This window comes from Dendrobates tinctorius, unplaced genomic scaffold, assembly GCF_039654945.1.
Source record: "Dendrobates tinctorius isolate UK_male_01 unplaced genomic scaffold, ASM3965494v1 ptg000022l, whole genome shotgun sequence".
Taxonomy (NCBI): domain Eukaryota; kingdom Metazoa; phylum Chordata; class Amphibia; order Anura; family Dendrobatidae; genus Dendrobates; species Dendrobates tinctorius.
Window position 1 is genome coordinate 46,935,220 of NW_027361690.1, and position 25,573 is coordinate 46,960,792.

The window sequence follows — 25,573 nt, forward strand, 5'->3', positions numbered from 1 at the left end:
GAGGGCGGGACGATTCCGGACATCTGCAAGGTAAGGAATGACCATCCCCCACAGTTCTGCCCTATATATCCATCCCACTACTGACCACTCCCTGCCAACTCACATTGCACAATAAGCCCCATAGCTCCAACCCACACCTTCCCCACAAGCACAAAGCACTACTGACCACTCCCTGCCAACTCACATTGCACCATAAGCCCCATAGCTCCAACCCACACCTTCCCCACAAACACAAAAGCACTACACCTTACCCTTCACTAACCCTCAGGCCTAGCATCCCTCCTTAGTCATGTGCGCCCTCCCTGTAGCCCCTTTGGGGCAGGCGTCCGGGCTTGCCTTGACTTAGGAAAGTCTGACTGATGGCTTCACTGTAATGACCCCTCCCAAAACCCACACTTACCCCTTCTTAACTTAAATAAGACACGACTGCGTGACATTGGATGTAAAAGGCCACAGCAGCCCCGTTTATTAACACCAAACAAGCAATAACATTTTATCCATAAACGTAGAAATATTCCATAAACATAACCACCAGCAAAAGGAGGGGGGGTAAATGAAGAGTCCATTGTACATGATTGCAACACCAGCTCCACCACGTGCCCTCAGCCGCACCACACCGGCTCGAGGACACCCAGCCGAGTGTTGCAAAACCCATTGTACATGATTGCAACACCAGCTCCACCACGTGCCCTCAGCCGCACCACACCGGCTCGAGGACACCCAGCCGAGTGTTGCCCAACCAATGTCCTGCTGGGACCCAGCCCAGCAGGGACCCACGTTAACATGCCCCGCTGTGACCGAGCACAGCAGGGTCCCACGTTAACATGTCCCGCTGTGACCCAGCACAGCTGGGACCCACCTTAACCAAGTATACCATTGCACCACCAGGGGTAACCCGCTCCTGCACTGGGTTCACCCCCCCGCTCTTTGTGCAATCCACCGACTTCAAATACCCCCCTCCTTTCCGCCACCGCGAGCACGTATGACACCTTGTACGTGCGAGTACCACCACCAAAAACCCAACCCGAGCCGACTCTGCGGCTCGAGTAACCAATGTTTCTGTACCAAGACCAATCAATCAAAACTGATCCCCATTAGACCTCACAATGCCAACCTACACCAAAATACCAGTACAACAAGGTCAGCCACACCCAAGACCTGCAACTAGCCAACCACATCGTCCAATCCTATGCACCGCCTGCGCGACCAGTCCCCAACCTGAGCCGCCGCCTCTGCCTCATTGAGACCGCAACATTGCAGGCGCCTCCGAAAATTATACTTCACCTAATAATTAATCAAAGCCAACCATTATTGCCGTGAACAAAAGAACCTACATTGGTTCCCCAAACCTCCGATAGATTCTTGAAAATGTGCCCAGTAAAAAACCCACTATGTAGTCATTCCAAACAGGAGCCCCTATGGACACCAACATGAGCACGGCTCCCAGGCAGAAAATTGCACTCCACCTGATAATAATCAAAGCCAACCATTATAGACGTAACAACAGAACCTACACTGGTTCCCCAACCTCCGACAGATTCTTGATAAACGTGCCCCACTATATAGTCATGAACAACAACATGAGCATGGCTCCCAGGCAGGAGCATTCAGGCCCGATGTCTCAGATCAAACTCCTTGACGCCCCAGCGACCAAGTCTCCACCACACACGTGCAGTACCAAAACGCTGTTGGTCCCGTCAACCCTGCGTGATAGCATCTATCTTAAAATATCCACCCAACTAGAAAACATAAACCAATCCACCCCGTAATCACCATGACCCGGAACGAATTAATTGTGTGCATCACCCGTGCACTTCGAACCCAGAATCACAACACTATTGTTGCCACCCTCTTACCAAAAGTGAGATGTACTCCGCACCCATTCCCCGCTGAACTGCGGATTCGACACTACTCACAAAAGAAAGAAAAGCGACTCCACACCACCTGAAGTCCAGGAAAACTCAGACACATCACGTCTCCCGAAAACCCCAGACACCATAAACCCGGGCCATCCGTCAAAACATTGCACTCACCGGTGCCCGATGCTTGTCCACCACTCAGCCTTAAAGCACCGCAATAAGCACCCCCAAACGGAGCACAGCCCCAGATGATTACCAGGTCCTTAGAATCATTAAAAGTCAATGCACATCGCACTAGCTTCCCCTGCCACAGCGTACCACCAGCCCAACATTAATGAAAGTAATGTTATAGCTGCAACCTGCTAACCCACTATCTAAAGTACACCTCCCCCGCAGCAGCGCTGCACCACAACCGTGTCCCCATAATACCAGCCGGTCCTGACAAGTGCGCATAACGGAATAAATGACATAGCCATGTATTGCCGGACGGGCTACACCCACGCGGGAGACCATTCACACGGCCATCGAAACAACATGTCCTGCCTCATGCTCTATACAGAATTCCTGACAAATGGAACAACACCCGCTGGATAAACAAACCGTTCACCAACCAGGACCCCCGAGACCAGTAAAGCACACGCTGGGTTACCCAACTCAAATGTTGCATCATCCTTGCGCAACACTTCACCCTGGCCCCCCCATCCGGGGGCACCCAAAAAGAAAAGACTCTAAGGAGAGCTGTATACCCAGAAGGCAAAGCAGGACCAGCTGCACCCACAATAAACCTCCTAGCCCATTGTAACGAAAAACTATCCACTCTGTATAATAAACCCCTACGTAGCTACAATCAACGGCTGTAACAAATACCACCCGATACAGTCTGCCAAAAGCTCAATCGGCAACCCTAAAGAACCGCAGTGAGAACCCACCAGTCCTTACGTACAAAAGTTGTTAAAACTGCCCCAGGGCAGCCACGACCAGCAAATTACCGTAAGAATGCCATATGACTGCAGATCATGCAAAAACCCCCAGTGGATTGTAGCCCCACGTATTCAATAACCAAAATCAACCCCCCAAAACAGCAGCGCGATATACACGGGAACCTAATAACGACCCCCGACCTGACACGATGTACTCGTTAACCTAACCTGACTTAGACATAGGGCCCCAGGTGAATCAAACACTTTGACTTATCCAAACACATGATAACCGCAACAACGCCCTGAGCATGAAGAAACCCAAAGTAGTCAAGGGTTGGACCATGAACAGAAATAAGCACACCACCTTCCCTAATACCAGATAGTAGCTCCAGGTTGGACCATGAACAGAAAATAAGCACTGCACCATCCCTAATACCAGATAATCCCCGACTACCACACAGAAACCAAATCACGGACCTCAACAACCGGACATTGACCAACCATAACCCCAGCTCCACGCCATATCTACGTATCCCCAGAAATTAACCAGGAAAACAAATCCGGTAAAAGGTCAACTCCAAGCCCCCCGGGGGAAATGTCATCCATTGCTGCCAGAAAGGCAGGTTCCCGAAAGATCTGCCGTCCCAAGCATCTCGACCTCACCAGAACGTCTGCCGCAACAAACCAAAATGCCCCTAGTGAACATGAAAACCCTTAGTACACTCAAAGCCCCTATTGGAGAACCGAACCCGGCATATAAATAAAACACACCCTAATGAAAACTCGACCACCTACCCCCTCACCTCTGACCAGCAATAGAACACACCCCACTGTAACGTGAAAGATTAAGCCGCCCGATGCACTACCCAAACATATCACCACGTCAGTGAACTGCCATCCAACCAATATCAAATACTTGGCGCGGCGATAATCCTCCAGCCCAAAGACCCCATGCCTATAACAATAAACCATAAAACTGGCATGGATATGGCTATCCACCACCGCTCTGCCAATATCCGTATCACCACCTGAATTACTCACAAACCGCCATGGAATCACCACCAGTCATACACAAACACCCAGAGAATGCAAGCACAATTATACTAACCAAAATAAAATGATGTCGTCACCTATAGATATACCCACTATCATAAAAGCAAACTAGCATGAAATTAAAAAATACCTCCCAACACTCATGAAGTGCACAAAACAGCCTCCTGGACCACAAAGCAACCATTCCCTCACAGATTCGAACGCTGTCCACATGGACCAGCCGCGCATCTTTCCGAACCCCCAGACAAACACCCGAAACCATACGTAGCAACACCCTTCCCAACCAATATAATCTAGACATTAATAAAGGTTTAAGTGAGCCTTACTTACTAGGCTGACTCCGCGGAACCCCACGGAACAGCCGTCACGTGTCCTCCGCGTCGAGCACCGCAGCTGCGATCTTCTCCATGGATCTATGCCGACTGCAGCCCTCCTGGGCCGCAGCGCCAGCGCCCAGACCGACTGTCCGTCCGGGAACGCATGGCAAAAAGTCACTGGCTCGGAGCCTCAAACGGGGGGGGGGAGGTTGGTGCTCCAGCCGCAGGCAACACCTCCTGAATCTGGCACCCAACGCCGGGGGAACGCGACGCCGGACCACATGACCTGTGGCCCCTGGCAGCTGAAGGGTGGCCACATGACCGAGCCACCGCCCGCTTCCCCCCAGCACCGCGAGAAAGGAAATGAGGCTGGTGAAGTCACACACCACCTCGCCACCGGGCTCCTTGCCGCGTCACGTCACCGCCGTCCACCGATGCCGATGACCGCGCCGGGTCAGGTGACCACGCCGGGTAACGTGGCCGCGACGTGCGCGTCACCACTGTGTGACGCGATCCGAAATGGAGGGGAGGCCGGCCACGTCACTCACCGCCCCGTTACCTTGCTGCCTGCTTCTCGACTTCTGGCTCCGGCCCCGCGATGTCTTCTGCAACAGGTCTGCTAATGGGGCTCTTCCTCCGCTGCAAACTTAACTCCGGGCTGAGGTGCTCAGGAGGCCGTGATCGTCGCTGCCGCTTCGGAGGCAGAGGGGTCCCATCTTCTCCGCCGTCGCCATCACCAGACCATCGCTGCAGCTGTTCCTTCATCCACTGCTGGCCGCGCTGCTCCATCATCCTCTTCATCTGTGCCACGAGGTATTCCATCTTCTGGATCCAAAGATTCAAGCTGAAGTCCCAGTTGTGAGGAGCTGACGATTCCGGACGTCTGCAAGGTAAGGAATGACCATCCCCCCACAGTTCCACGCTGTTCCTACTTTGGCTATGGCCAAAGCTACTTTCTTTTTATTCACCTTGCCTTTCCTCCTTCTGTTCTTATACTCTGCTACACGTACGGCAGCCTTTTCTGCAACATTTTGATAACCATCACATTTATCCATTAGCAGCTTATTCTGACAGTGCACCATTGTCACAGCACTCTGCATCTCACACACTTGCTGTTCTAATGCTTGCATTCTTTGCAGCAATTTAAGTTGTTCCTCATGCTGCCGCCTATAAGCATGTAACAAGATCCACCCTCTCCTGCTCACAGCACCCAGCTCTTTGTTTTTTTCCACTCTCACTCTCTGCAGACATGTCACCACATCAGCAGGTTCAGCCTCTTTTAAACATTTATCCCATGATTCACTTAATCCTACACATTGCGACCATTCATTGGCCAAAATATGGTAAGGAGCCTGCTCCCACCCTGGAATTTCAACAGAAACATTTACAACCTCATTTTTCTTAAAGAGAGACATTTTGTACGCAATATCACACAATTTTTCTGGACTATCGGAATTTGCAGTTTAAATTCCGGATTATCGGAAGTTTAACAAAAAATTCAATTCTAAGCCTTCTGCATATCCTGCCGACTATGCCAATTTATGTATTGCCAACTGTTTAGCAATAAGGTTCGGATACGGCTTTAAAGAAGACACCACTTAGATATGGCACAATTTTATTATACAATGATTAATTTAAATGATAAAACACCAAATTAATGGAATGGCAGATATAATATTATTACCCTGTTTTGTTAATTAATTTCATGTGAATCATACAATTAATATGAATTATAGTACATAGAGAAATAAGCATCAATACATTACCAAGTATTGTAACATCACTTCTCCACTGGAGGGACCACAATGTCAGCGGGAAGGAAATACTCTGGTTTTGTCATCACAGAAACCCTGCATCCACGATACCTTTTGGAAATGTCCCTCCCTCACTGACACAAGGTCCACCTTTTTATAAACAACTTCCACATCCTCCCCTATGACATCTGTGCAGTATGTTTAGGCTGAATCATCAGTATCTTGCCATTGCGCAATTGGTTGCTGTCTTGATAATAGCACAAGACTTCAAGGTCTGTTTGTTATAGACTACTACAATCTTAAAGTTTGTTTGCACCAACCCAAGATTTATTTGCCACTGGTATGTCTCTTAACAATAGCACAATGCTTGAAGGTTGTCTGCTACTGATTACAACCCAAGATCTATTTACCACTGGCATGTCTTCTAACAATCAAGATTGTCTGTCACTGATTGTCAATGTTCAAAGTTCAACATATGTTGCTTGTTACAAAGTTAACTCTTCATGATCATAGCATAACGCTCTAAGATGGTGGCATGTGATCAGCATGACTTCCATAATCACCTATTCTGAAAACTGGATACCTATCGTAACCCAGGCACACACTCATACTTGTCTCATTTGTATCACAATATATCCATAGATATATCCATAGATATATCTATAGATATATCCATAGTTATATAGCCATATATATATATTTTTTTTTTTTAAATGGCGTGGGCTCCCATGCAATTTTCTGCACCAGAGGGGGAAAGCCGACGGCCGGGGGCCAATATTTGTAGCCTGGGAAGGGGGTAATACCCATGGCCCCTTCCCAGGCTATGAATATCAGCCTGCAGCTGTCTGCATAGCCTTTACAGGCTATTAAAATAGGGGGACCTCAAAAAAATGACATGAGGTCCCCCTATATTTTATAGCCAGAAAGGCTATGCATACAGCTGCGGGTTAATATTCATAGCCTTGGAAGGGGCCATGGATATTGGCCCCCCCGGCTACAAATACCAGCCCTCAGCCACCCCAGACATGCTATTGTAAGGTGACATTAAGCCCGGTTAATAATGGAGAGGCGTGAATAAGACCCCCGCACAGCCCCTCACAAACTCCCGCACAGCCCCGCATACCCCTGCACATACCCCCGCACAGACCCCCACACAGACCCACACAGACCCGCATACCCCCGCACAGACTCCTGCACAGCCCCGCATACCCCCGCACAGACTCTCGCACAGACCCCTGCACAGCTCCGCATACCCCTGCACAGACTCCCAAACAGACCCGCACAGACTCTCGCACAGCCCCACATACCCTGGCACAGACCCCCGCACAGACCCCCCGCATACCCCCACACAGACCCCCCACATACCCCCGCACAGACCTGCACACCTTCGCACAGCCCCGCACAGCCCCACACAGACCCCCACACAGACTCCCACACAGACTCCCGCACAGCCCCACATACCTCCACACAGCCCTGCATACCCCCGCACAGACCCGCATACCCCCGCACAGACTCCTGCACAGCCCCGCACAGACCCCCCGCATACCACCGCACAGACCCGCACAGACCCCACACAGAACCCTGCACAGCCCCGCATAGACCCCCGCACAGACCCGCATACCCCCACACAGCCCCCGCACAGACACGCATACCACCAGCACAGACACGCATACCCCCGCACAGACCCATGCACAGCCCTGCAGACCCCCACACACACAACATACACGCACACAGTGTCGAAGCATGCGCAGTTTAAAAAACGGAATCTGTCAATTCTACCATTTGTCGGACAGCGACGGATCCTGAGCTCCTAGGCTTTCATTCTAGCAAAAATCGAACAGCGACAGATCCGTCGCTGTCCGATTTTTCAACCAACACAAAAAAAGTTGCTCTGTGCGTCGTGTCCGGCCGCCGGACAAAGAATTTCCGACGGATCCGACCAATGACGGACGAAACGTGAGGCCACCCGTCGTAATCCGTCGCTAATACAAGTCTATGAGAAAAAAACTGATCCAGCGGCATCAGTTGCCGGAATCGTTTTTTTTCCAAATTTTTTTCGATTGTGACTAATGGCAAAAAACTGATATGTGAAAGGGGCCTTAGGCCACATGCAACCTGGCCATTATGAATAAAATCTTCTATGTTAAGATTTCGCTATCATTTCATCAGAGATTGAAACATGGGGACAGAACTATATATTATAGTATGAAATTAAGCTGTATATTAATGCAGCTTCCTCTGGTTTTACCATAAAATAGGGTTTCTAAAATTGTCCCTTTCTAATCTCCGAACCCACAATAATCTGGATATACAATAGTGTTATGTACAAGTGAGTTGTTTCTTAATGAGTGGCCAGATAATGTGACTAAGTTAAGACCATATTGTTGTTTATTTTTCAGACAATGAATGAGATTTTTCAGTTTTGAACTCTGATCCATTAATGCTACGTAGGAAATGGAGCGCAGTTCACCCGTCACAGCAGTCTGTCCACTATTCCAAATACTGAGCAGTGGGAAACGAAGGCAGAGTACATACATAATCAGGCTGTGTGTCTCATAGTCTTGCGTTCCCCCCAGATCATTAATTAAGCTTTAAAGAGCCTACTGCCTATGAAGAGTGTTGAACTTAAACATGAATGTTATGATTTACCATGAAAAGCGCAACATTATATCATCTTTTACTGACACGCTAAATCTTAAGGTATTCATCTTCTACACATTCTGCATACGACTGTTTATATCTATTCTACTGTATGTTTTCACTGCCGATCATGTAGATATGAAGTAATCCAGAAGGAAGTATCTCTACAGACATGCCAGAGCCGTAACTAGACACTCACGGGAAAATATACAGAAATCTATTCCATTAAAATATTATGCTAAGTGAATGTATAGTCCTCCATTCTTCTGATTAAAGAAGCGGAACATTTTTTATTCGAAGAACGGAATAAATATGTTGTAAATGGCTTAGCGAACTAGAATTACATTGCATGAAAGTTTGATTTGTCAGTTTGGAAATCTAAACAGGAATTACAATTTTGGAAGAAACTTAGAAACATCTGTTCTTGATGCCAGAGCTTTATATAACAGAATACAGTTGCACTTTATTTAGAGTGTGTTACCTTCTATCCAAAGAAGTGTATACAGACCAGAGAAAAATATGTTAAAAAAATAACACCTTCCCATTTTGAAATGCTTTTTTTTTTTTAAAAATGTAATGTATTTTAATTTACTATTACTCTCCCTGTTGCTCTATCCTTTAACCCCACTAAAGAAAGGAAATAGAAGGGTCAGCTATTGCTATCATCTTAGGGATGTCCCTGGTACAAGTGTTAGATATAGACTGCAGAAGTTTCTGTGCAAGAAACGTATCTATGCTATGGTCAAATTACATTTATGGAGACCTTGGAGCAAAATAGTCCACAACTGAAAATAATTAAAGCAAATTTTGCATCTGGGACCCTGAACCCACCCTGGCCCATATACCAGTCACATACAGTGTGTTTGAAAGGTTTTGAACCGTTCAGAATTTTCCATATTTCTGAATATATTTTTCCGCAAGTCCTAAAAGTAGATGAAAAGAACTACCGTAAATAAAAGAAAAGAATCAAAAGTATTAGACTTTCATTTTTTTTAAATGAGAAAACTAATCCAATATCACGTCTGTGAATAGAAAACTTATTTGGACCTATAGGATTAGCAGCTAATTTGATGGTGAAATTAAAATCTGTTTTCAATTAATGGGATGACAATCTGAGTGAGCGATCAATTTTATTTAAAGAACAGAGGTCTATCGAAGTCTGATATTAACAACATATGTTTTTGGAAGTGTGTCATGACATTAACAAATTACTCATACTCATCAGGCTAGAAAAGGTGAAATCATTATTGCCCTCTACTCCTCTTTGGTCAGACCTCATCTGGAATACTGTGTCCAGGTTTGGGCGCCACATTTAAAACAAACATCAACAAACTGGAGCAAGTTCAGAGAAGAGCGACCAGAATGGTGACCAGTATGCAAACCCTGTCCTATGAGGAACGGTTACAGGAGTTGGTAATGTTTAGCTTGCCAAAGAGACGATTGAGAGGAGACTTAATAGCTGTCTACAAATATCTAAAGGGCTGTCACATTGTAGAAGGATCATCTTTATTCTCATTAGCACAAGGAAAGACTAGAAGCAATGGGATGAAACTGAATGGGAGGAGACACAGACTAGATATTAGAAAAAACTTTTTGACAGTGAGGGTGGTCAATGAGTGGAACAGGCTGCCACGAAAGGTGGTGAGTTCTTCAATAGAAGAGGCTGGACAGACATCTGTCTAGGGTGATTTAGTGAATCCTGCTTTGAGCAGGGGGTTGGACAAGATGGCTCAGGAAGTCCCTTACAATTCTACCATTCTATGATTCTATGATCTAGGTTACAAAACCATCTCTAAGAGTTTGGATGTCACCAGTCTATAGTCAGATTGTGTACAAATGGAGAAAATTCAAGACCATTATTACCCAACAAAGATTACTTCAAGAGCAAGGTAGTCTGGGAGGCAGGGCTGGGACAAGGTATTTTGGTTCCCTAGGCAGATGAAGCTAATGACGCCCTCACCATGATAAACCATCAGCCCCTAATATACAGTATGATGTCTATCACAGCCTACTATACAATATGATCACCAGAGTCACCTATACAGAATGAAGTCCCCTACAGCGCCTTATAAAAATTGGTCCAAACAGCCCCCAATACAGTACGATCACCACATACTCCATTATGTTCCCTACAGGCCCCTATACAGTATTGTCATCAACATCTCCCTATAAAGTGTGATGTCTTGATAGTGAGCAGTCCCTAGTATTATGCCCCCCACAGCCAGCCTCCAGTATTATAGTCACCAGCAGCCCCCAGTACTATGTCCCCAACAGCCACAAGCTGCCAGTATTCTGTCCCCCACAGCCAGCAGCCCCCCATATGTCTTCCACAGCCAGAAGCCCCTAGAATTATGCCCCCCACAACTAGCCCCTAGTATTGAAAATATTCACGGCGATTCCATAGAAATTGATTTGTTCAATATGGAGAAACAGATTGCCCATATGGTGTGCTGCAATGTGTGCTCTATGTTTACAGACTAGCCAGAAGAAAAGACAAACTTTACGTGCCAGAAATGCAAGCTTGTGACTCTGTTAGGGTGCGTTCCCACGATCCGGAACTAGAAGCACTTTGAACGTAGCATATGTTTTCTGCGTCCAAAGCGCTGCCTTCTATTGAATACAGGTAAATTCGCATGTGTTCACTGAACCATGCAGGTTTACCGCATCCAATACATTCTATCGATTAAATTAGATTCCAGGACCAGTAAGAGTGCAAGAAGACGTGAATCAATCGTCATCCCGCACGTGTGCTCCTTCCCTCTCTGCAGTCAGTTTTAAACATGTTTTTCTGAATAGACATTGGATTTTAAAGGACTGGTAAGTGCCACTACTTTTTCTTCCTATATACACACTAATCTATTTTCCTTCTATGATGGAATCAGTGACTGGCTGGATCTCATCCTATCCTTATTGAAAAAGTATCAAGTATGGGATTGACAAGGCTATGGTTAGATGCATTCATAACTGGTTCAGTGATTGTACTCAAAGAGTGGTAATAAATGGTTGCATGTACATTTGGAAAAGTGTTTCAAGTGGGGTACCACAAGGATCTATACTGGTCCCAGTGTTGTTCAAAATTTTTATAAATGATCTAGATAGGGAAACTGAAGGTAAACTTATCAAATTTGCAGACGATGCAAAGCTAGGAGGGATAAGGAACACTAGAGAATCAGATCGTCGACATTACTAACAATCCTTAAAATTATTTATTATGCACATGATACAACAAGATCATAATTATTATTATTATTATTATTATTATTTATTATTATAGTGCCATTTATTCCATGGCGCTTTACATGTGAAAAGGGGTATACATAATAAAAAATATGTACAGAAATCTTAAACAATACAAGTCACCACTGGTAAAGGAGGAGAGAGGACCCTGCCCGTGAGGGCTCACAATCTACAAGTGATGGGTGAGGATAGAATAGGCAAGGGCAAAGCTGGTCGTGCATTGGTTTGGTGGATCGGTGGTTACTGCAGGTTGTAGGCTTGTCGGAAGAGGTGAGAGTCTTCAGGTTAATTTTGAAGCGAGATTCTGATATGTTGGGGTAGAGAGTTCCAGAGTAGGGGATGTGCGAGAGAAAGCTTGTATGCGATTGTGGGAAGAGGAGATGAGGGGAGTAGAGAAGGAGATCTTGTGAGGATCGGAGGTTGTGTGTAGGTTAGTGTTGAGCATTCCGATACCGCAAGTATCGGGTATCGGCCGATACTTGCTGTATCGGAATTCCGATACCGACTTCCGATATTTTTTCAATATCGGAATTCGGCATATCAATCGGAAGTTCAGTTGATTGACGGCCTGACGTCATCATGATGCGCGGTGTGTGCGCATCATGATGCGCCGTCATTTCGGGCCTTCCGGGGGTCTCTGCCGGCCTGCCGGGGGGCTGTGCCGGCCTGCCGGGGGGCTGTGCCGGCCTGCCGGGGGGCTGTGTGGACTGCCCGGGGTCTGTACCGGCCTGCCGGGGGGCTGTGCCGGCCTGCCGGTGGTCTGTGCACCCTGTGGGGGTCTGTACCGGCCTGCCGGGGGGCTGTGCCGGCCTGCCGGGGGGCTGTGCTGATGTCCGGGGGTCTGTGCAAGCATCGTCCGATGGGACTACAAGTCCCATTGGGCGATGCCTGCTACCATGACAGTGATTGACACATTAGCCAATGATGGGACAGTAGTAGTCCCATCATCCGGCTAATGTGTTAAATGTTAAAAAAAAAAAAAAAAAAAAAATACTACATACATACTACATGCATGCTACATACATGCTACATGCATGCTACATACATACTACATATATACTACATACATACTACATACATGCTACATACATACTACATACATACTACATGCATGCTACATACTACATATATACTACATACATACTACATACATGCTACATACATGCTGCATGCTACATACATGCTGCATGCTACATACATACTACATACATACTACATGCATGCTACATACATACTACATGCATGCTACATACATACTACATACTACATACATACTGCATGCTACATACATACTACATACATACTACATGCATGCTACATACATACTACATGCATGCTACATACATACTACATATATACTACATACATACTACATACATGCTACATACATACTGCATGCTACATACATACTACATACATACTACATGCATGCTACATACATACTACATGCATGCTACATACATACCACATATATACTACATACATACAATACATTCATACAATACATACATAGGCATACAGTACATATAACATAGAGTAACATACTTACCAATACTTGTCACATTGTTCCCCGAAGCCATTGTCTTTTCCGGGATAAATATTAACATAACAAACCACAAAAATACTCACCCACGATCCGAAGCAGTCCACGAGTGTGTCCCACGACGATCTTGGGTAGAGAACTGCAGCATCAGATGATGCTGCCGTTCTCTACGGGCTGCAGGAATCCAATGACGGAAGGTAGGTATCCTTCCGCACTGTATTCCTCCGCCACTTAAAAAAAAAAAGTCCCTAGTCTCACTTTATGCCATTGCTGTGTGGGAAATTCCCACGCAGCAATGGCATAAAGTGAGACTAGGGACTTTTTTTTTTTAAGTGGCGGAGGAATACAGTGCGGAAGGATACCTACCTTCCGTCATTGGATTCCTGCAGCCCGTAGAGAACGGCAGCATCATCTGATGCTGCAGTTCTCTACCCAAGATCGTCGTGGGACACACTCGTGGACTGCTTCGGATCGTGGGTGAGTATTTTTGTGGTTTGTTATGTTAATATTTATCCCGGAAAAGACAATGGCTTCGGGGAACAATGTGACAAGTATTGGTAAGTATGTTACTCTATGTTATATGTACTGTATGTCTATGTATGTATTGTATGAATGTATTGTATGTATGTAGTATATATGTGGTATGTATGTAGCATGTAGTATGTATGTAGCATGCATGTAGTATATATGTAGTATGTATGTAGCATGTAGTATGTAGCATGCATGTAGTATATATGTAGTATGTAGCATGTAGTATGTATGTAGCATGCATGTAGTATATATGTAGTATGTATGTAGCATGTAGTATGTATGTAGCATGCATGTAGTATATATGTATGTATGTAGCATGCATGTAGTATGTATGTAGTATGTATGTAGCATGCATGTAGCATGCAGTATGTATGTAGCATGCATGTAGTATATATGTAGTATGTATGTAGCATGTAGTATGTAGCATGCATGTAGTATATATGTAGTATGTAGCATGTAGTATGTATGTAGCATGCAGTATGTATGTAGCATGCATGTAGTATATATGTAGTATGTATGTTGCATGTAGTATTTATGTAGTATGAATGTAGCATGTATGTAGTATGTTGTATGTATGTAGCATGTAATTTTTTTTTTTTTTTTTTTTTTTACATTCAACACATTAGCCGGATGATGGGACTACTACTGTCCCATCATTGGCTAATGTGTCAATCACTGTCATGGTAGCAGGCATCGCCCGATGGGACTTGTAGTCCCATCGGACGATGCCTGCACAGACCCCCGGAGCCTGCACAGACCCCCGGCAGGCTGGCACAGCCCCCCGGCAGGCCGGCACAGCCCCCCGGCAGGCCGGCACAGCCCCCCGGAGCCTGCACAGCCCCCCGGCAGGCCGGCACAGCCCCCCGGCAGGCCGGCACAGCCCCCCGGAGCCTGCACAGACCACCGGCAGGCCGGCACAGACCACCGGAGCCTGCACAGACCCCCTGGCAGGCCGGCACAGCCCCCCGAAAGGCCCGTACAGACCCCAGAGAGGCTGTACAAGGGCAGGAAAGGGTTTTTCTTATTCCGATACCGGAAGTCCCATAGACTTGAATGGGACTTCCGGTATCGGAATCGGCGATACCGATACTTTTTTTAAAGATCGGCCGATACCATCCGATACGATACTTTGAAGTATCGGACGGTATCGCTCAACTCTAGTGTAGGTAACTATTGGGAGACAAGGTCACAGATGTATGGAGGAGACAGGTTGTGGATGGTTTTGTATGCCATGGTTAGGGTTTTGAACTGGAGTCCCTGGGCAATAGGGAGCCAGTGAAGGGATTGACAGAGCAAGGCTGGGGAATAGTGGGGAGACAGTTGGATTAGTCAGGCATCAGAGTTTAGGATAGATTGGAGTAGGAGGTTGCAGTAGTCAAGGCGAGAGATGATGTGGACATGCACTCGAGTTTTTGCAGATTCTAGATTAAGGAATGCACAGATCCGGGAAATATTTTTAAGTTGAAGTTGGCAAGAAGTGGAAAGGGCTTAGATAAGTGGTTTGAAGAACAGATCAGAGTCAAGGATTACCCCAAGGCAGCGAGCTTGTGGGACTGGGGAAAGTGACCTGTCACTTACTTTAATGAATAGGTCTGTTGGGGGAGTCGAGTAAGATGGGGGAAAGATGATGAATTCTGTTTTGTCCGTGTTAAGTTTTAGAAATCTAGCGGAGAAGAAGAATGAAATAGCGGACAGACATTCTGGATTTTTAGTTAGTAGGGAGGTGATATCTGGTCCAGAGAGGTAGATCTGTGTGTCATCAGCATAGAGGTGATACTGCAAGCTGTGAGATTCTATGAGCTGCCCCAGGCCAAAGGTATAAATGGGAAGAGTAGGGGCCCTAGGACTGAACCTTGCGGGACTCCAACAGATAGGTGGCAAGGTGAGGAGGTGGTGTGTGAGTGGGAGATACTGAAAGTCCGGTCTGTTAGGTATGACGCGATCCAAGATATGGCCAAGTCAGTGATGCTAAGAGATGAGAGGGTCTGTAGTAATAGGGAGTGGTCCACTGTGTCAAAGGCAGGAGGAGGAGGACAGAGTAGTGTCGCTTGGCTTTGGCAGTCAGTAAGTAATTGGTGACTTTTGTTAGGTCAGTTTCAGTGAAGTGATGCAGTCGGAAGCCAGATCGTAAGCAGTCGATGAGGGAGGAGGAAGAGAGGTGAGAGGACAGTTCGAAATGGACACGTTGTTCCTGGAGTTTTGAGGCAAAGGGAGAAGTGATATGGGGCGATAGCTAAATACAGAGGATGGGTCAAACAAGTGCCTTTTAAGGATTGGTGTGATTGAGGCATGTCTGAAGCATGAGGGGAAAATGCCAGTTGTTAGTGATAGTTTAAAGAGATGGGTTAGGGTTGGGATGAATACAGTTGTGAGGTTTGAGATGAAGTGGGATGTGACCTCGAGAGTAGGTTGGAAAGTTGGCCTTCTGTAATGGTTGAGAAGCTGTTTTTGTAGGAGTAGGGCTGAGTAGTTAGGAGGAGGGACTCTGAGGGTTGTAGGCCAAAGCTTTGTCTCATGTTATCAATCTTCTGTTTGAAGAATGAGGCAATGTCTTCAGCTGAGATTAGTGGAGAGGGAGGAGGTGCTGGGGGAAGGAGGAGAGAATTGAAGGTGTTGAATAGCTGTTTAGAGTTGTGAGACAAGGAGGATATGAGAGATGAGAAGTAGGTTTGTTTTGCTGTGGTGAGTTTGGCCTTGAAAATAGTGAGGGACTGTTTGTTGGAGTGTGATCTTCTCTGCTCAGCAACCATGGAAGCCCGCCTCAGTTCTTTGGTCAGGCTGGTGTTCCAGGATTGTCTGTTGATTTTGCGAGCTTTGGTATGTGAGAGAGGGGTGACCAATTCAAGAGCTGCAGCTATTGCGATGTTATATAAAGCAGCAGCAGCATCTGCATTGTGTAAGGAACTTATGTCTGTAAGAGGAAGAAGGTATACCCCGAGCGACATGCAGCTGTAATCGCAGCAAAAGGTGGCGCAACAAGTTAAAGGGGCCGAATAATATTGCACGCCCCACTTTTCAGTTTTTGAATTTCCACAAAAATTTGAAATAACCAATACATTTTGTTCAACTTCACAATTGTGTTCCACTTGTTGATTCTTCACCAAAATTTTACATTTGGTATCTTTATGTTTGAAGTATGATATGTAGGAAAAGGTTGAAAAGTTCTAGGGGGCCGAATACTTTCGCAAGGCACTGTATGTATGTGTGTATATATATATATATATATATATATATATATATATATATATATATATATATATATTCTATGTGTATATATCTATTCTTTTCTAACCTGTCAGTGAGATTTTACAGTACACCGCACATGAAATACCTGCTTTCCATCTACCTATCTATGTAATATAAAAACATATACTGTATATGGTGCGAGTGCTGTGTGATTTTTTTCTCACACCTATTGACTTGCATTGGAGAGTCTCATCCGAGATACGCAGCAATACGCAGCATGCTACGATTTTTTTCTCAGTCCGATTTCAGCTGAGAAAAAAAATCGCAGATGAGATGTCACCCACTGAATAACATTGGTCCGAGTGCAATCTGAATTTTTATTGGATTGCACTTGCCGGTATTTCTCGCAAATGGGTATGAGCCCTAACAGTGAGATCAGGAGCGGCTGATGGGTGTATTGATTAGCCAGTTCCTGCGCTGTAAATAAATAATTTAAAAAAAAAAACCTGTGTGGGTTCCCCCCTATTTTTGATAACCAGCCCGGCAAAACTCACAACCGAGGGCTGGAACCCTCAGCTGTCAGCTTCAGTAAGGCTTTTTATCAAGAATAGAGGGGTCCCCACCCTGTTTTTTTTAATAATTTAAATAATTTTAAAAAAGGCATGGCATCCCCCCATTTTTGACAACCAGCCATGCTAAAGCAGACAGCTGGGTGCTGGTATTCTCAGGCTCATAAGGGGCGGATATTGCCCCCCCCCAGCCTAAAAATAGCAGCCTGCAGCTGACCAGAAAAGGCACATTTGTTAGATGCACCAATTCTGGCACAATATCCGGCTCTTCCCACCTGTAATGGTGGCAAGTGGGGTTCATATTTGTGGGGTTGATGTCACCTTTGAATTGTCAGGTGACATCAAACCCACGACTTAGTAATGGAGAGGCTTCTATAAGACACCTATGCATTACTAATCCTATAGCTACATGGTAAATAAAGACACAGCCAGAATAAAGTCCTTTATTAGAAATAAGACAACACAGTTTTCCATTTTTATTTAAAAACTAGCTGAAGAGCCCGGCGTTGCCTGGGCATAGTAACCAACTGTGGTTAGTTATAACAAATTATAATGATTATATTGCACATAAAAACATTTCACATCATATATTCAACACTACAGGTTTGCAACACAAATTAACTAAATTATTACTTAAGCAAAGATAGTATTTAATTTTCAACTCATTCAAGATTTTTGGTTTTTCCTTTCAGTGCAAAGATGAACAGATTTTTGGCAGTTCCAACTCTTGAACAGACCATGTAAAGTTGACCATGAGAAAAGCATGGAGATTGCAAATCGATTCCTACTACTTTCAAGGACTGTCCCTGAGCATTGTTAATGGACATTGCAAATAGCAGTTGAACTGGAAACTGGAGGCGTTTAAAATCAAAAAACAAATCAGATGGAATGAGTGGAATTCTTGTAATGAAAATGTCCTCTCCTTTTGTACCTCCTGTTTCTGAGCTGTGTATCTAACCCTATCCTGTGTTATAATGTCTGCTGAGCTGTGTACCTAATCCTTTCCTGTGTGATACTTTCTGCTGAGCTGTGTATCTAATCCTATCGTGTGTTACTGACTGCTCAGCTGTGTATCTAATTGTATCCTGTGTGATACTGACTGCTGAGCAGTGTATCTCATCCTATCCTGTGTGATACTGTCTGCTGAGCCGTGTATCTAACCCTATCCTGTGTGATACTGACTGCTGAGCAGTGTATCTCATCCTATCCTGTGTGCTACTGACTGCTCAGCCGTGTATCTAATCCTATCCTGTGTGATACTGACTGCTGAGCTGTGTATCTAATCCTATCCTGTGTGATACTGACTGCAGAGCTGTGTATCTAATCCTATTCTGTGTGATACTGTCTGCTGAACCGTGTATCTAATACTATTCTGTGTGATACTGTTTGCTGAGCTGTGTATCTAATCCTATCCTGTGTGATACTGTCTGCTGAGCCGTGTATCTATTCCTATCCTGTGTGATACTGACTGCTGAGCTGTGTATCTAATCCTATCCTGTGTGATACTGACTGCTGAGCTGTGTATCTAATCCTATCCTGTGTGATACTGACTGCTGAGCCATGTGTCTAATCCTCTCCTGTGTGATACTGACTGCTGAGCTGTGTATCTAATCCTATCCTGTGTGATACTGACTGCTGAGGCGTGTAGCTAATCCTATCCTGTATGATACTGACTGCTGAGCAGTGTATCTAATCCTGTCTGAGTTGGCACGGTAATAAATTGTGTTATTTCCAGCTTTACAGAAGGACGATAACACCATAGAAATGATAAGAATAATAGGCCAAATTGTTTGGTGAATTGGAATGCGCGGTGTTAAAATTTCACCTTACAACATAGCCTATGACGCTCTTGGGGTCCAGACGTGTGACTGTGCAAAATTTTGTGGCTGTAGCTGCGACGGTGCAGATGCCAATCCCGGACATACACACACACACATTCAGCTTTATATATTAGATAACAAATACAGTTAAAACTCACCTAACATCTAATTCTACCGAAGTCCTCGTTCTCCTGTAATAAAACTAAAATAAAAAAAACAATATCTCTCACCTGTCGGTCGTTGTGTTCCACGCCATAATCTATGTCTGGGGGGTAAACAGCTTTCAACCTGGACGGTGCCAAGATACGATCATCCAGGCTGAGAACCACTGGTGACTGAAATGCTGCGAGTGCAACATTAGTGACCGGAGGTAACCTCGATGACGTCACCGACGGTCACTGACGCTGTGCTCGCAGCAGCTCAGTCACCAGTGGTTCTCAGTCTGGACAGTAACATGGACTTCCTGGTGAAGTCTGTGTTCAGTGTCCGTGCCCAAACAGTATGTGTTCAGTATGGACGCCGAACTTTACTGTGATTCGCCCATCTCTATATATAATACATTGGGTGCAGGATGTGATGTAATTTGGGAAAGCTATGAAATGTCCAATAAATGTCAGTTCTGTTACTGATCTAAGAATCTCTGCATTTTATGTACATGCTCAGTAGTAACCAGTGCTGTGGAGTTGGGAGTCAGGGAAGTTGAGGAGTCGGAGTTTGAGGTATGGCTTACCGACTCCACAGCTCTGATTAGCATAATATCTGCAGCTTACACCGACAATGTGCTGCCAAGAACAATGATTTATGTTCTGCCATAAACAATCCAATCACCCGATGAAAAAGTAGCATTTTGCTCATTTACTGGACGATTGCCAACATATTTATATGTATACGAACTCTTGTCTGTGCGGCCGGTACTTAAAAATGTGCAATACACACACACACACTGCCACGGTGTGTCTCTACCCATCTACATATACTAATAACATATATTCAAGTTAGAGTAATGCAAAAAAAAAAAATTATATATCGCACACACTTATATACACACATGTACATGGCACACACTTATACACATGCGTACATGGCACACACTTATACTCACACACATACATGGCACACACTTATACACACACACATGTACATCGCGCACACTTATACACACATGACACACATACACGGCACATACTTACATGGCACACACTTATACACACGTGGCACATGTACATGGCACACACTTATACACACACGTACACAGCACACATACACATACATGTACATGGTACACACTTATACACACACATTTACATGGCACACACACAAACACATGGCACACACTTATACACACGTACACGGCACACACATACATGGCACACTCACACACATGTACATGGCACACACTTATACACACTCACGTACGTGGCACACACATACATACATGGCACACACTTATACACACATGTACATGGCACACACTTATACACACGGCACACACATACATACATGGCACACACTCATACATGGCACACATTTGCACACACATACATGTACATGGTACACACTTATACACACACACGTACATGGCACACACTTATACACACACACATACATGGCACACACTTATACACACACACATGTACATCGCGCACACTTATACACACATGACACACATACACGGCACATACTTACATGGCACACACTTATACACACATGGCACATGTACATGGCACACACTTGTACACAGCACACATACATGTACATGGTACACACTTATACACACACATTTACATGGCACACACAAACACATGGCACACACTTATACACACGTACACGGCACACACATACATGGCACACTCACACACATGTACATGGCACACACTTATACACACTCACGTACGTGGCACACACATACATACATGGCACACACTTATACACACATGTACATGGCACACACTTATACACACGGCACACACATACATACATGGCACACACTCATACATGGCACACATTTGCACACACATACATGTACATGGTACACACTTATACACACACACGTACATGGCACACACTTATACACACACATACATGGCACACACTTATACACACACACATGTACATCGCGCACACTTATACACACATGACACACATACACGGCACATACTTACATGGCACACACTTATACACACATGGCACATGTACATGGCACACACTTATACACACACGTACACAGCACACATACATGTACATGGTACACACTTATACACACACATTTACATGGCACACACACAAACACATGGCACACACTTATACACATGTACACGGCACACACTTACAAACATGGCACACACTTATACACACGGCACACACATACATACATGGCACACACTCATACATGGCACACATTTGCACACACATACATGTACATGGTACACACTTATACACACACACGTACATGGCACACACTTATACACACACACGTACATGGCACACACTTATACACACACACGTACATGGCACACACTTATACACATACAGTACATGGTACACACTTATATACACACACACGTACATGACACACACTTATACACACACACACGTACATGGCACACACTTATACACACATACATGTACATGGCACACATATACACACACATGTATATGGCACACGCTTACATACATGGCACACACTTATACATGGTACACACACACATACATACATGCCACACACTTATACACACATACACGGCACACACTTATACACACACACACACAAACACATGTACATTGCACGCACTTATACACACATGACACATGTACATGGCACACACTTATACACACACGTACACAGCACACATACATGTACATGGTACACACTTATACACACACATTTACATGGCACACACACAAACACATGGCACACACTTATACACACGTACACAGCACACACTTACAAACATGGCACACACTTATACACACGGCACACACATACATACATGGCACACACTCATACATGGCACACATTTGCACACACATACATGTACATGGTACACACTTATACACACACACGTACATGGCACACACTTATACACACACACGTACATGGCACACACTTATACACACACATACAGTACATGGTACACACTTATATACACACACGTACATGACACACACTTATACACACATACATGTACATGGCACACATATACACACACATGTATATGGCACACGCTTACATACATGGCACACACTTATACATGGTACACACACACATACATACATGCCACACACTTATACACACATACACGGCACACACTTATACACACACACACACAAACACATGTACATTGCACGCACTTATACACACATGACACATGTACATGGCACACACTTATACACACACGTACACAGCACACATACATGTACTTGGTACACACTTATACACACACATTTACATGGCACACACACAAACACATGGCACACACTTATACACACGTACACGGCACACACTTACAAACATGGCACACACTTATACACACGGCACACACATACATACATGGCACACACTCATACATGGCACACATTTGCACACACATACATGTACATGGTACACACTTATACACACACACGTACATGGCACACACTTATACACACACACGTACATGGCACACACTTATACACACACATACAGTACATGGTACACACTTATATACACACACGTACATGACACACACTTATACACACATACATGTACATGGCACACATATACACACACATGTATATGGCACACGCTTACATACATGGCACACACTTATACATGGTACACACACACATACATACATGCCACACACTTATACACACATACACGGCACACACTTATACACACACACACACAAACACATGTACATTGCACGCACTTATACACACATGACACATGTACATGGCACACACTTATACACACACGTACACAGCACACATACATGTACTTGGTACACACTTATACACACACATTTACATGGCACACACACAAACACATGGCACACACTTATACACACGTACACGGCACACACTTACAAACATGGCACACACTTATACACACGGCACACACATACATACATGGCACACACTCATACATGGCACACATTTGCACACACATACATGTACATGGTACACACTTATACACACACACACGTACATGGCACACACTTACACACACACACGTACATGGCACACACTTATACACACACACGTACATGGCACACACTTATACACACACACGTACATGGCACACACTTATACACACACATACAGTACATGGTACACACTTATATACACACACACGTACATGACACACACTTATACACACACACACGTACATGGCACACACTTATACACACATACATGTACATGGCACACATATACACACACATGTATATGGCACACGCTTACATACATGGCACACACTTATACATGGTACACACACACATACATACATGCCACACACTTATACACACATACACGGCACACACTTATACACACACACACAAACACATGTACATTGCACGCACTTATACACACATGACACACATACACGTACACGGCACATACTTACATGGCACACACTTATACACACATGGCACATGTACAAGGTGCACACTTATACACACATGTACATAACACACACACATACATGTACATGGCACACACCTATACACACACATTTACATGGCACGCAATTATATACACACATGTACATGGCACACATAAACACATAGCACTTATACACTTATTAGACTTAATATACTTATTAGACTCTTGTGATGATATGGTGTTGAATTTAACTGATCATGCTCTGAATAGCTCACATGTGTCTGTTCTTTCAAAGGGATTGGGTTTTTGTGTTTCAGAAGCGTTTAATTTTGTGGACTTTAAACTAGATCTCTTTAGAGCTATGCGAAAAATTCATTTACACAAATCATTTGCTTCCGGTGTTTCAGAGGTAACAGCATTAGAAGGAGAGAGTCCATGTCAGGTGGGCCCCTTGGGGTTTCTTGCTGGCACCAATTCACTGGCCGATGTTAGGGCAGATGCCCAGGTTTTGTGCGATCTGACTGCTAAAGAATTGTCTCATTCTGCAGATTCAGTTCCCTTGAAACCCTTTACAGGAGGTGTACCGTCCACTTTCATGCCCCAGGTGGTCCCTGGGAATGTTATCGATTTATTTGAAACGCAGGTGTTGAAGGATGTTGAGTCCATTGTACAGTATATCCGACTGCTCCGCCCAATCTGTTGGCCTCGGAAAGACGTGCCCTCTTTGAGATCAGAGAGTGGTCTGATGTGGTCGTGAGGAACGCTGATAAGGGCGGTAATATAGTCCTATTACAAAGAGAGCAGTATATGATGGAGGCTATGAGACAGTTATCTGACACATCTACTTATGTAAAATTGGCACAGGACCCGACGATTAAGTATAAAAATGAATTGCGGAGTTTTTTACGGAAAAAGTGGAATTAGGCGTGCTGTCTAAGAAATAGGCTGGAAGGCTATTACCGGAGTTCCCACGCCGCCCCCATTGGTATTATATTCCAAAGGTGCATAAATCCCCTATTGCTCCACCAGGATGCCCCATTGTGTCAGGGATTGGATCCCTCTCAGAAACATTGTCACAATACATGGATTGGTTGTTGCACCCTGTATTGCAAGATATCCCTTCCTACATCAAAGACACTGATGAATTTTTGGGGGCGCTTAGAGGCATTGTATGGCAAAAGCGAAGTGACAGTTTTGTCAATTTTGTATGCGATGGGGTTGATTTTGTTTTAAAACACAATGCATTTAAGTTTGAAGAAGCATGGTTTTTACAATGCACTGGGACCGCGATGGGAACTCCGGTTGCTTGTACTTTCGCGAACCTCTTTCTAGCTGTGTTGGAGGAGGACTATGTGTACAATGAGGGGAACAATTTTCTGAGACGTATCAGACTTTTTGTGCGCTATGTGGACGATATATTCATGATATAGGATGGACCCTGTGAATCATTTGTTGAATTTGTCCAGTACCTAAATAAGTCCAATGGCATGAATATGTCATTCACGTCTAGATATGGAGGTCTTAACCTCGATTTTTTGGATGTACAGATCAGTATTGTAG

General features: G+C 44.7%; 1 protein-coding gene across 1 annotated transcript in view; it reads left to right on the forward strand.

Moving 5' to 3' along the window:
* The window catches only part of PEX11A (peroxisomal biogenesis factor 11 alpha), a 246,973-nt gene extending 226,915 nt beyond the window's left edge, over nt 1-20,058 (forward strand). The window contains exon 6 of the mRNA XM_073568685.1: nt 18,302-20,058. Coding sequence (XP_073424786.1) covers nt 18,302-18,340 — 39 coding nt within the window. The 3' untranslated portion in view covers nt 18,341-20,058. The remainder of the gene's footprint in view (nt 1-18,301) is intronic.
* Nucleotides 20,059-25,573: the final 5,515 nt, after the last annotated feature.